At 34.9% G+C, this 15,294-nt stretch overlaps 1 protein-coding gene across 2 annotated transcripts in view; it reads left to right on the top strand.

Moving 5' to 3' along the window:
* Positions 1-15,294, top strand: part of LOC106074210 (kalirin-like) — a 213,023-nt gene that overhangs the window by 149,336 nt on the left and 48,393 nt on the right. For both annotated transcript variants that reach the window (XM_056014173.1, XM_056014172.1), the window contains exons 41-44: positions 4,166-4,372; positions 5,824-5,895; positions 8,984-9,183; positions 13,052-13,118. In XM_056014173.1, coding sequence (XP_055870148.1) covers positions 4,166-4,372; positions 5,824-5,895; positions 8,984-9,183; positions 13,052-13,118 — 546 coding nt within the window. The remainder of the gene's footprint in view (positions 1-4,165; positions 4,373-5,823; positions 5,896-8,983; positions 9,184-13,051; positions 13,119-15,294) is intronic.

The raw sequence follows: 15,294 nt of genomic DNA, 5'->3' as shown, positions 1-15,294 counted from the left end.
AACTTTTGTGTCAAACACTAGTACTAATTTAAGTGATCTATTTATACAACTTTTGTGTCAAAACTTGTAGTAGTAAACGTTTGAATCTATTTTTACAACTTTTTCAAACACTAGTACTTGTAAACGTCTGGTCTATTTTGTGTCATGTATGTTGATTAAGACTTCACTCTGTATTGCTCACATACCTCAGAGAGTTTGGTGCTGTTTTTTTTTAAGCGGCCCCCGAAAGGGGAAAGACGCTATTAGTTTTGTGTGGCCTGTCTGTCCGTCCGTCCGTCCCGTTTAGATCTCAGAAACTATAAGAGACAATGAAAATTGGACATCATGATATTTTAGATCATTCAAAGTTCTGATGCAATGGCTAAGTGAACCATCTAATTTTTAAAATTATATATGCAAGCAGATTTGAAAGTTACACCACTTTTCAATGAAAATTTTCAGGGGAGGTAACTTTTTTTAAAAGGTCATGGACTTCTTCATTAATAACCCAAGCTTCATTCATAGATTCGCGCATTGGTACAAAAAATTTGCACAATGGTAAAAGTGTCAATGGATTATTATAAAATATATTTTCCATTTATTAACTAACTCATTGAATAGAATACTAATTCAAATGTTGTTTTTAAAAAAGAATTTTGATAGGAACTTCGTTTTAGTTAAAAGTTTCAAAAATAACGAACTACTTTTATAGCGCGCAGTTTTGACATATCCTCATTACAGGGACCTACATTTGTCAGTCTAAATAAGACTAAATATAGCCCAGATTTTGATATATTTATAATACATATATTATAAATGTACTGATAATTTGAACAAAATTTTAATTATTAAGGCAATAACCTATCTTCTGCATATTTTTTTATTATGTAACAATAGTATCACATTAGGTGATGATTAAGGAATGAATCGGATACGAACAGCATAGTACACCATTACCCGGTTACAAAAGGGCTACTATTCATGATCATAACATTGGCTTAGGTATAGTAGTATATAGATTAAACGTGTAAATTCATACGAGTTCTAGCCTAGATATAGTAGATTCTATAACAAGATTCTATATCTAGTTCTAGATCTAGCCTTGGATCTAGAGTCTTGATATGATATAGACTTAGATCTAACTAAGTCTAGAATAGCTAGATCTAGACTCTAGACTTAGATCTATTTCTAGATCTAGACTTAGATCTAGTTCTAGACCTAGACTTAGATCTCGAATCTAGATTTAGATCTAAAACTAGGTCTAGATCTTGCTAGATCTATGTCTAGTTTGTATGACAAATGACAAGGGAGATATTAATTTTTATTTGCGAGGGGAAAGTCTTAATGTTAAGTCGTTTATACACAATTGTAGGTCTAGCTTTTTTTTTTTTTTTTTTTCGTGTTGCCAATTTATCTAATTTTGTTAGAACAATAAATCTTTTTAAGTTTCTCTTTATTACATGTAACATGTTATTAATTTTGAATGTATGGATAAGGTTAATAATTATTATTTTTAAAAATATAAGTGTGCTTTAAATGAATGTATGGAGATGTTTTGGCTGAGGGGTAAAGAACTTGGAACCGGAAGTCCTGTGTTCGAATCCCGGTGAAGACTCTAGGTGGACCACTTCGGGGGCCGATTTTGAGTTTGTGTTTCCACACAAACTGTCTTTGTAACCTTGTTTGTATTTACTTGTTGTCTTGGGCATAGCTCAATAGAGTGATGTTGTACCGTCACTTAGCTGTCAATTATAATTGAATCTCACGAGTCTCTTCTAAGATACTTTTGAAGCATGTGTTTTGTAGTGCTAGCGAAGTTATTGGGAGCCTAAAAACAATAGAAATAAATAGACTGATAGGCAATGCTGGAAATAACAATGAGACCAGTTGTATCCTTGTATTGCACTCCACTCTGGACTAGGGCCCACATTGGCTGAAAAGTAAGGGTAGTAGTCCAGACTGAAGTGGTATTGGTTTGAAATAGATCACAATGTTTATGTTTGCACAGTGTTGAGCTTTATAGTCCATCTGTGTTCACGGACTTTATGTAGCCTCTGATTCTGACAGGTTAGAAAATGATCGCGTCTGGCCTATCTCACCTTAATGGTCTCTCTCTCTCTCTCCTCTTCTTTTCTCTCTCATCTTCTCTCTCTCTCTCTCTCCTCTTCTCTCTCTCTCCTCTTCTCTCTCTCTCCTCTTCTCCCACACACGGTGTGTTGTTCTATGTGTCATATATTGACGAGTTGGACAGCCCCTTTCATTGCTTAGTTTTGATAAAAGCACTTGTCAGGTTGTAAAATCTTGGCCGGCATTCTTTTCGTCCAATCGCGGTGTCTCTTTTATAGGTATTACCTTGACTTCAGAAGCATGCTACCAAGAGTCCGTGTTGTGTTCCAATAAACTGACGATGTAAGCGTTGCGGTAGTTGAGGGCATTTCGACTGTGACTATGTTTAGTTCATACTTCCTACCTGTGCCAGTTTAAGAATAGATCTTTGGTTTAAAGTCAAAGGTGTCAACTAGAGACGTAATGTAGCAGATCGGACTAACTGGCAAGTCTCTCAACACGAGCTTATGCTGCTCTGGGCAAGTGCTGGCCCTCAGAAGAAAACACAAAATTACTCCGGTTGTTTTCTGTTTGTTGCTTTTCTTATTGTGAAAACGGGGAATACTGGATCTCTGTACGAATGGCGCCGCAATGGGCAGATCAGTGACTAGGACAAATGGAGGTCTCTTCCTGGGTGATGTACGTCATATGTCCCTGCCGACGTCAAACGAAAGAATTTCGTGTCGAAGAGAAGATGGTAAGAAACCTGGTCACATTTGAAGGATTCGGTGTGTGTATGGAGAAATGGGGGGAGGGGGGGTCAGGATGACAGCCTTGCGTTCAGTTGCGCTGGCAGCAAATAGTTTGACGTTGGAGGCAGGGCAACCATCCTTGGTTATTTGAAGACTTATCACGGACAGGATGAGATGTTTGTCTTCTTTCAGTCCTCCTACATTAGAAGACATAAAGAAACGGTGTTAAACTGTCTGGATCTAAATACCTATGTTCAACTCTCATGCTGGAGCACACTCAAATCTGTTTTTTTTTTTTTTTTGTTGATCCAGTGGGAATAGGGGGAGAAAGTTTAAAAGTTTCTTTAGACGCTCAGCAAGCACTACTCAAGTCAAGATTTGAACCCCTTGATAGGTAGCTAAGAGGTTTCTGCCACTAGACCACTTCACATTTATAATTCACACATTCAATACCCCCCCCCCCTTTTTTTGTTTTTTTTTTTTAAATTTATATGTCACTATGTTTCTTCAAAAAACGTGTGTCACCATATATAATTATCTACATCAGTGTAGTTGTTTTTCCTGGAAAGATACATCTCCTATGTATCTCTTTTTAAGCCTCCCCCCCCCCCCCCCCTTGCTGCCTGTTGCTTCATTCCCGTTACCTTTTCATTGATCCCACACTGACGGGAAACATTTTGTTCTATGACACTTGAGCCTGGGGGGGGGCTTCTATTTACATGAGTGTACAGTGTGCTTATGTATGACTGTCATGTCATATGTCATGTGTGACAGAAAGCAGTGTTCTAAAGATGTGCAAGAATAACAAGGTAAGATCTCAGCTACATATCGACGACACTGAAAAGTTTAAAAATTGGTTCTAAATAGCATGAATTCAACAGTGATCAAATGCTACAGTGATCGCCAAAATTATTTTTTGAGTTACGAACTAACATTTTTTAAATGATGAAAAAAAAACAAAGAAAAAAAAAACCAGCCTAGGAATGGAAGCAATGTAAAGGTACACGTTTCAGACATTGCACTTTTCAGACATCTATGGAGGCCAGTGAAGCTCAACTGTCTCTGTGGCTTAGGGTTAAACAAGTGTGTCATGTTACCAGCACAGCACCAACCGACTTTACTTCCTCAATGTAGGACAGGTACCCTATAGAGTTCGGTGGACTCAGGGGCCTAAACATCAAAAATGTCAAATTCCCTATCCTTCTGGGATTCAAACACCCCTTGGTCACCTTAAAACATTGCATCACAGAATACCTATATTCTCTCATGAGTCACAAATGTATAAAAATGAGAACCACTGATATATAACTCCTCATTCTCATTTTAATAGACTGACTATAAACAGCCCTAAGATAATAAAAAAAATTTTTTTTTGGTTTTATTTTCAGGATTCCACAGCTGGGGAGAATACACCCACAGTGGAGCAGGCCTCCATCACACCTCAGGTCTCAGTGGTCACCCAAAAGATGCCCCTGGACTCCACCAATGAGGAGGAAGAGCCCATCATTGAGATGCCACCACCTATGCAGATTCAGGACCACTCATTCAAGCCAGAAGGGAAAGAGGTCTCCACAGATGATGTCACAGCCCAGTTGGTCAGTTGCCTCCTCTTTTTCTAGTTGATATTTGAACCTAATTATTATATCATGCACTAAATTAAGTTTCTCAGTGGTCATTTAATAAAGACCTCAGATCTTAACTCTTTCTCTCTTAATCAGTGATACCATCATTGATTTTACTCCATTCTGCAGCCTAATCAAGAATATTATCCTCAATCCTTAAAATGTCATTTGTTTTCTTTTGTTTCCTTCAAAATGTTTGCTTATAATTTAACCTTAAAAAAAAAAAAAAAGATTTTTTTCATTTTCAATGTGTTTTTACCAAAAACGATATTTTTAAAGACTGAGGGCTTAAAAAAAAGCTTTTTTTTTTCTATAGGCATTTTTCATACAGTGGTGACATGGGATAGTGAACTCTAGACAATTAACTGAAATGTTTTATATATGTTATATATTACATTTTGTTAAAATCTGAATAACTATCATAAAAAGACAATACTTTTTAGTTCAATTCATAAAATATTGCCTAGTCTAGTTCTAGTTCTACAGTGACTTTTCCTCAGTGGGTTAGTTTTTATTTTATTTAAACTTTTATTTCTCTTTGATAAATATACATTTGTTTTATCTAAAAATGATGTGCATTCATCTTTAACCCTATACCAAATATAACATTTTCTTATAACTAACAAGTTCAATCAGGACAGGGTAGTGAAATACATATGTGCAAAATGAATAATTCTGTGGGAACATGGAAAGTAATTGCGGAGAGAAAAGAGTTAAAACTATTTACACAAGCATTGATAAAATGGTACTATGGTGCAACTTAAGTAACATCTTGATATTAAATAACAGGTTATGTTACTTTTAATTGACCACCATAACACTATATGATGGGTTTAGTTTGATTAACAGCTGCAGTTTATATGACACTGTAATATAATGTCACAGCTAGTGTATGTAAAGCTACAGCATATATTTGTGGGGTCCAGTAACCTAATAAAATGATGACGTCAGATCTGAAATTTCAGTAATACAAATAATGTCAGATTTTACTTCATCATAAGAATCAATATTGGATGGTTTTATATAACCAGTCCTATAACTTTTTGTATAAGATATAACTGGCTGAATAGAGGTTTTCTGATCCGACAGCTCTGCTTGATTATTGAAGCATTCAGCGTATTGTTTGACTGTGTAGGGTCTAAGAAATGTTTGATTTCTAAAAAGTCAAGTATAAAGTAGGCATATTTGAGTACATGTAGAGATTTACACATACACATTTGGTGTCTACCAGGTCCCGCCTCCATAACCACCACCACCTCAAGCTACCACCACCACAATCACCACCACCACCAGCTGCCACCCCCACAAAAAAACACCACCAGCTCCCCCACCCCAACTACCAGAAACAAAAAACAAATTATTTCCCAGCCATCTTTTTATTTTATCATAAATACTACTACTTTTTTTTTGTATGTGCTCACCAGGTATCTCAGCTTTCACTCAAGCCACAGGGAGAGACCAATCAACAGATAGACAACATGGTCAAGATGAGAACAGTAAGTGTTTCTCTACATGGCCATCATGTTCACATCCTTCCTGCTTGCTTGTGTGTGTGTGTGTGTCATGAGTAACAGTATTTGTGTGTAGTTGAGTGCTACTTGTATGAGCACACAACATCAGCTTATTGTTGTGTGACCAGTCAGACACTTGTCAGCAGGCTCTACTGAAGTTTGGGGAGTCCAGTGGCTCTACTTTGAAGAATGGCCCAAACGTTCATGAAAGATAAAGTCAAAGTCTTATTTTCATTGATGAAATCTGTGACTTTCTGGGTAAGTTTGGCATCTCCATGCAATTTGAACTCAGTGACTTGCTAGTTCTTGGCAGCACTTTGGACTGTTGACTTAAAAGTGTTCAGTTAAATATATTTTATTGTTGTTCCTTTACAGTTAAATTTTAAAATGATATAGAACTATAATCTCTCAGTGGCCCCAAAGTATTAGTATTTTACACGCTATTAATCGTTTAGGTCATATGGTAAAAAATAACTTGATTTCTTTGTCGCTGGTGGTATATTCGAGAACATAAATAATTGCGCAGCATTAGGTTATAGTTAGTTTAAAACTAAGAGGACATTAAGAAGTTCCTTGAGATGCTAAAAATAGCCAGAAAGAGGCAAAGACGTAAGGACTATGTAAGGAGATGCATTAACACTTTTGGGGCCTCAGTGACTGTTGTAAATGTTTTGAAATAAAAAAATTTCTTGATGAAGTGTTCATCATCATAGCAATTCCAATTTCTAGAAAAAATGTTTTATATTTATTTAAAAAGTCTTCCTGTTTGAGGCCTCACTTTACATTAGTATCTCTGGCATTATAATGTTGTTTAAGTGATCAGAGATTGTTTTGAAGGGAAAAATCTTACGATATTTGAACAACACAATCTCAACCACAATCTATGTTGTTTGCTCTACACGAACCCATCCTTACAGAATTACCATAGCCTATAGCTAAAGTATTCTTTGCATTTTGTATAATGTCTGGTTAGCTTCATGAATTCTAGAAAGTCTACTATTGTGTATATTGTAATATTAGGGTCATAAGAAGTAAATTCATAGGTATTGATTGATTGATATGCAGAGAAGTGTGTTTATGAGAGTAACCGGTGGCTTGTCAGAAAAGAGTAAATGCTACATTATATTAGTCCTCTAATCTAAAAGTAAGATTCAATTAAAGATAAACAGAGAAGTAAGAGGTAACTATTCATGCAGCTGTGAAATCTTAACAGCCCATTAACTAGTACTCTACACCCCACACCTCAACACACACACGCATGCACTTCTAACTTTCAGCTGTGAATAGTCAACCTAAAGTATTGGAGATTTTCTTACATGGCAGAGATGTTTATGTGTCATCATTATGTGTGATGGAGAAAATTAAGGAAGTGTTGATAGACTATTTTTGTTTGTTTTAAAAAAGGTCTATGATCATTTGTTTGCACTTTTTTAGCACTGCAGCGAGGTCACATTGTTCAAAGCTCTTCTGTTTCTAGCCCAAAATGATTTGACTCTGGAGATAGCATTAGACTTTCACTCTAGGACTTTACATTTATTTCAAAACAAATGGGCAACTAACAAATGGCAATAAAAGAAGATTTGAATAAAGAATCAACTGGTACTCATTGTGATCTATTATTTAAATTTTAGCTCTATTCTTTTTCCTTTAGTTGAAGTTCAATTTAGCGTCCTTGACATTGGTTAGTTTATGGTGGAAATCTCCACTAAAACCTGTGACCATTAAATTGAGTGTTTCTGCCGTGAAAAATGGCAGAGTCTACGTTGTGCATCAAACTTTCCATTATGGGGTTTTTTAGGCTGACCTAGATAACAATCTCATGTTCGCAACATGACCTAACTCTGACCTACTAGGAAGTTGTAATACAATCACAATATGACTGTCAGTCAAGTCATTTGATTGCCTGCAGGTGATCATGACCAAGCCTTTGCAAATCCATCATAATATGTTCTCTTAGTAACTGGAGATCTACACTGCAGATTCCAGTGGTTCAAAAAGTGTGGCCCATAGAACACCTCAGATTGCCTTCAGCATTGTTTATCAGTGACACTTTTAATATTTGGACAAGACTGAAAGATGTGTCATTACCAGATGAGATCCTTAGAATAGGCAACAGAGTGCGAAACATGTCCATATTGCTCACAAAGCTGATTGTATGTTTGAGCAATGTAAACTTGTTTTGTTTAATCTTACCATCTCACTAAATGGATATCCACTAGTTTTGAATCCTTCAACTTGGCAGACCTAGCCTGAAGCACAAACTGTCTGTTTACATGACATCAGTGATAAGATGTGTTTAGAGGAGCTCTAAGTATTTCAGTTTCTTACAAGTGTATCTTAGCAGTATCTGTCACCATCACTCTCTAAACTATACAACAAGATGAAGAAGCAAGTATGATTGCACACATCTGATTGTACACTATCTTTAGCTCAAACTATCTAGAGTGGCACTTGCTACTGTCTCACTCCTAATGGATGAGTAGATAACTGGTACCAGCAATGTCTATTTCTTTTTTTTTACTTGAAACAATTTACTTGAAACAAACAATTTACTTGAAACAAACAATTTACTTGAAACAAACAATAGAGGACAATACAATCGTCTATTTTCTTACACACACTTACTAGCAGATTGGTTACAATGTCTGCTTAAGGAAGCTTGAGTCATGAGTCCGAATTTAGTTCTTTACCCTTTTTTTTTTTTTTTCATTTTAATCAATGCTTTTATAAAACGATTACAGTAAAATTCTCCCAGATAATGGTGCCCCCCCCCCCCAAAAATAATTTTAAAAATTCCCCAACTGGTCCAACTAAGTGATAGGATCATAGCGTATTGAGAAAGCTAAAAGCATGAAATAGCACTAAACAATAACAATAGGTACAAATATTTCTAATGGCTCAGATTTATAGTTGTTGGTCTAGATCTATTACAAACTTTTACTACATGACTGATCCAACTAAGTGATGCAACTACACTTCGTATAAGCTTTTATTTTTATTTTTTTATGGATTTTTTTTTTTTGCTTTCTTTTGTCAGGTAACTCAATCTTGATTTTTTGTTTTTTTTGTCAAGGATCCGTCCATTGACTTAGAAAGTGGCAATTCTTCACGAAGTGAATTAAACCCAGGGATGCAGGGTGTCAGCGGTGAACTGAGCCAGGCTGACGAGATGCTGAACCCCAAAGAAAGCCAGGAGGAGGAGGAGGAAGATAAAGGAGACAATGAGAATAAAGATCTGGAGGCAGAGAAAGCAAAGTTCCTCAAAAAGAGACAGTGAGTACATGTTTATTGCTAATAATGTTGTACATTAAGTTTGCTAAATATATATGAAGATGGAATGAACAGACACTTTTAGCATTCATTGATAGCTAAGCATGTTAGCATAATTAATTTCTAGATGTTATTTATTGTTGTTGTTTGTGTTCATTAATGTGGGTCACATATTTTAGTCTTCTCATAAAAACATAGTACAACTGACAATGTAAAAACATAGTATAGATGACAAACTTAAAACATAGTATAGCTGACAATGTAAAAACATAGTATAGCTGACAATGTAAAAACATAGTATAGCTGACAAACTTAAAACATAGTATAGCTGACAATGTAAAAACATAGTATAGCTGACAATGTAAAAACATAGTATAGCTGACAATGTAAAAACATAGTATAGCTGACAATGTAAAAACATAGTATAGCTGACAATGTAAAAACATAGTATAGCTGACAATGTAAAAACATAGTATAGCTGACAATGTAAAAACATAGTATAGCTGACAAAGTAAAAACATAGTATAGCTGACAATGTAAAAACATAGTATAGCTGACAAAGTAAAAACATAGTATAGCTGACAATGTAAAAACATAGTATAGATGACAATGTAAAAACATAGTATAGCTGACAATGTAAAAACATAGTATAGCTGACAATGTAAAAACATAGTATAGCTGACAAACTTAAAACATAGTATAGCTGACAATGTAAAAACATAGTATAGCTGACAATGTAAAAACATAGTATAGCTGACAATGTAAAAACATAGTATAGCTGACAATGTAAAAACATAGTATAGCTGACAATGTAAAAACATAGTATAGCTGACAAACTTAAAACATAGTATAGCTGACAAAGTAAAAACATAGTATAGCTGACAATGTAAAAACATAGTATAGCTGACAATGTAAAAACATAGTATAGCTGACAATGTAAAAACATAGTATAGCTGACAATGTAAAAACATAGTATAGCTGACAATGTAAAAACATAGTATAGCTGACAAAGTAAAAACATAGTATAGCTGACAATGTAAAAACATAGTATAGCTGACAATGTAAAAACATAGTATAGCTGACAATGTAAAAACATAGTATAGCTGACAAAGTAAAAACATAGTATAGCTGACAAACTTAAAACATAGTATAGCTGACATGTAAAAACATAGTATAGATGACAAACTTAAAACATAGTATAGCTGACATGTAAAAACATAGTATAGATGACAAACTTAAAACATAGTATAGCTGACATGTAAAAACATAGTATAGATGACAAACTTAAAACATAGTATAGCTGACATGTAAAAACATAGTATAGATGACAAACTTAAAACATAGTATAGCTGACAAAGTAAAAACATAGTATAGATGACAAACTTAAAACATAGTATAGCTGACATGTAAAAACATAGTATAGATGACAAACTTAAAACATAGTATAGCTGACATGTAAAAACATAGTATAGATGACAAACTTAAAACATAGTATAGCTGACAAAGTAAAAACATAGTATAGATGACAAACTTAAAACATAGTATAGCTGACATGTAAAAACATAGTATAGATGACAAACTTAAAACATAGTATAGCTGACAAAGTAAAAACATAGTATAGATGACAAACTTAAAACATAGTATAGCTGACATGTAAAAACATAGTATAGATGACAAACTTAAAACATAGTATAGCTGACATGTAAAAACATAGTATAGATGACAAACTTAAAACATAGTATAGCTGACATGTAAAAACATAGTATAGATGACAAACTTAAAACATAGTATAGCTGACATGTAAAAACATAGTATAGATTACAAACTTAAAACATAGTATAGCTGACATGTAAAAACATAGTATAGATTACAAACTTAAAACATAGTATAGCTGACATGTAAAAACATAGTATAGATTACAAACTTAAAACATAGTATAGCTGACATGTAAAAACATAGTATAGATGACAAACTTAAAACATAGTATAGCTGACAAAGTAAAAACATAGTATAGATGACAAACTTAAAACATAGTATAGCTGACATGTAAAAACATAGTATAGATGACAAACTTAAAACATAGTATAGCTGACATGTAAAAACATAGTATAGATTACAAACTTAAAACATAGTATAGCTGACATGTAAAAACATAGTATAGATGACAAACTTAAAACATAGTATAGCTGACATGTAAAAACATAGTATAGATTACAAACTTAAAACATAGTATAGCTGACATGTAAAAACATAGTATAGATGACAAACTTAAAACATAGTATAGCTGACATGTAAAAACATAGTATAGATTACAAACTTAAAACATAGTATAGCTGACAAAGTAAAAATATGGCTTGCTGAAAAACATTACAAAACTGTTAACTGTTACTGCTCCAACATAGTACAGGAAGTTGACACTTTGAGTATATCTTGCGGATTCTGCATAAGATTGCCATTGTAACGGACGGTAGGCCTATTTCCTATAGTTTTAAGTTGGTAACTCATCCACATTATTTAGGTCATCTCATGTCCATTGAAAGAAATTTTAGATTAGACCAAAAGAAAAGAAAAGGAATGAAAAGGGAGAGGGGTGTGACTACATAGCTTTGAACCTACAAATAAAGCCTTTATTAGTTTTTTCTATTAAAATACAATTATTCTTCATCTTTATAATGAAAGTCTCAGGAAATTTTTTTTATGTTTGGAAATGTTACAAGTGTTTGAGAGTATACATTTAGTATGTATTAGCTCTATATGTTTTGGACTGTTACAGGGTGTGAGAGTATAGTTTTAGTTTATACCATGACTTTATATTTGGAAATGTTTTAAGTGTTAGAGGCTATAGTCTTAATATATATATTAGCTTTAGTGTATATAGTATAGAAATTCTGTTCAGTTTTTGAGTTTTCAAAATCAACTTAGTGCACTTCACTGATAACAAAACCACTTGGAACTGTTGTCAAGTAAGACACTTGGATAGATTGCAGCATTCTTGTCTAGTTGTGCTTGTTTGATACAACACATTTCAAGGTTGAGGTCAATGACACCTATACCAGGATGTAAAACACAAACTGTTGTTTTTTTTTCAAAAGCAGCACACATAGAGAAAAAAAATGTTGTTTTTTTAAGTTGAATTATCATCAAGGCAATGAATTTGGCAGAGGATCAACCTCTGCATGGCATCCAATTGTTGGAGAGGATATCAGAGCCAGAGGAGCAGAATAGGCTGCAGGCTTGAGAGCAAACTAGAGTGTTTCATGAACCAGTTGCTATCACTATAACGTTTCATGGTTAAGCCAACTGCAGAACTGTAATATACACTAATATACACTATAGGAAAAAAAAAAACATTTTTCATAGTCAATAGGATGCCTAAAAACTATGTCTTAAATACTCACATTTTTCAATGAAAAAAAAAAAATCAATATCAAAGATTCTTATTTTTTAGTTAATTTTATTTCTCTAATAGTCTCTCAGTGATATTTTTGAAATATGTATAAAACTTAGAAGCCAAACATTAAGTTACTCCTGAAGCTCAAATATGTATCAGCATGTGATGCTTTAATGTTGTTGTTGTTGTTTTTTTTTGGGGGGGGGATGTTTTCATCCTATAAAGATGGTATTGTAAGAAAAAAAGGTAATTAAAAAGTCCATTGAAGCAAGTCCTTAGAAAGTGCTTGAGGAAACCGAGGGTTAATTACAATTTGGCTTGGGGACTGGCCTCTCCAGGGGTGGCGCTGGGTGAGGCGTAACTAATGCAGACACTGATGGCACTATTGAAGAAAAATATTTCTTGGGGAGACAATAGACTGGGGAGGGGTGGGGAGAGTTGCCAGCAATGGTTAACACAATTATGTTTTTATGTTCACAGATTTGTGGTCCAGGAACTCTTTGACACAGAGAAGGATTATGTTAAAGATCTAGCCACTATTGTGGATGTAAGTCCATTCAACTTATTAAGCACCTCTCGTTATTGGTGTTTCCAGACTTATTACATTGCTACTCACTCTGTCTTCACTAAAACAATGTCTACTCTGTATGTCTTCTATTACCACTGCTAAGTGAAGATACTCATTTCTTTCCTCTTCTCATCTACTTCTCATCTACATGTCTTGTGTATTACAAGATACAAGTCTATTCTGGCTTCTCTTTTAGGCATCCCCCCCATCCTTATCTAAATGAAGATACACATCCCTATCTAATTGAAGATACACATCCCTCATCCCTATCTAATTGAAGATACACATCCCTCATCCCTATCTAATTGAAGATACACATCCCCATCCGTTATCTAATTGAAGATACACATCCCCCATCCCTAAGTAATTGAAGATACACATCCCCCATCCCTATCTAATAGAAGATACACATCCCTCATCCCTATCTAATAGAAGATACACATCCCCCCATCCCTTATCTAATAGAAGATACACATCCCCAATCCCTTATCTAATAGAAGATACACATCCCTCATCCCTATCTAACAGAAGATACACATCCCCCATCCCTTATCTAATAGAAGATACACATCCCTCATCCCTATCTAACAGAAGATACACATCCCCCATCCCTTATCTAATAGAAGATACACATCCCCAATCCCTTATCTAATAGAAGATACACATCCCCCCATCCCTTATCTAATAGAAGATACACATCCCCAATCCCTTATCTAATAGAAGATACACATCCCCCCATCCCTTATCTAATAGAAGATACACATCCCCAATCCCTTATCTAATAGAAGATACACATCCCCCCATCCCTTATCTAATAGAAGATACACATCCCCCCATCCCTTATCTAATAGAAGATACACATCCCTCATCCCTATCTAACAGAAGATACACATCCCCAATCCCTTATCTAATAGAAGATACACATCCCTCCATCCCTTATCTAATAGAAGATACACATCCCTCATCCCTATCTAACAGAAGATACACATCCCCAATCCCTTATCTAATAGAAGATACACATCCCCCATCCCTTATCTAATAGAAGATGCACATCCCCAAGCCCTTATCTAATAGAAGATACACATCCCTCATCCCTATCTAATAGAAGATACACATCCCCAATCCCTTATCTAATAGAAGATACACATCCCTCATCCCTATCTAACAGAAGATACACATCCCCCATCCCTTATCTAATAGAAGATACACATCCCTCATCCCTATCTAACAGAAGATACACATCCCCCATCCCTATCTAACAGATGATACACATCCCCCATCCCTTATCTAATAGAAGATACACATCCCTCATCCCTATCTAACAGAAGATACACATCCCCCATCCCTTATCTAATAGAAGATACACATCCCTCATCCCTATCTAACAGAAGATACACATCCCCCATCCCAATCTAACAGAAGATACACATCCCCCATCCCTATCTAACAGAAGATACACATCCCTCATCCCTTATCTGTGAGAAGATACGCATTCCCCCATCCCTAACTAATTGAAGATAGCTATCTATTATATGCAATTGCCTATACATTTCTTCTTGACAAGAACCCATCCCCTTCCTAATGGCAGATATTCTTCTCTTCAACTGACTTGTGTGTCCTCTTTACTTAAGCCCACTTTCTCTCCCTAATTGAAGCTATTCTATATTTGACCTAACTACCCATATCTGCCACTCCCTCCCCCTTATTTCTGTTTGTTCAATCTGTTCATGCCATCTTAACTGCTCAACAAATTCTGCCTCTGACTTAATGTCTTCTTTACTTCCCCCCCTCCTCATTGTTCCTGCTGTAATCTACACATAATCAATACATGTGCTACAGATTCTATTTTTAGCCACATTCCATCACTCCAGCAAGTGTATTTACTTGTAGATTATGGCCTCCACTTGAACAGATTCAATAGTAATAGAATCAAACTGACATTTATTATGTTTGAACATTCCAACATGCTGCCATTCATGGGATGAAACAAAGTGTTTGATTTGAATTACTAGAGTTCACACAATTGCACTATTGTTGTGCAAGATTTTTATTTGTTGTAAATCTGTCAGAGATTAGGTATTTTGTCAAGTTTGCCCTTTCAGACCTTGTTGATTTAATAAAGCAGTTAATGTAAACTCATCTCTTTCTTGACTAA

The sequence above is a fragment of the Biomphalaria glabrata genome, chromosome 16 (genome assembly GCF_947242115.1).
Source record: "Biomphalaria glabrata chromosome 16, xgBioGlab47.1, whole genome shotgun sequence".
NCBI lineage: Eukaryota > Metazoa > Mollusca > Gastropoda > Planorbidae > Biomphalaria > Biomphalaria glabrata.
Note: the sequence above shows the minus strand (reverse complement) of the source record. Positions and strands in the feature narration are given on the sequence as shown.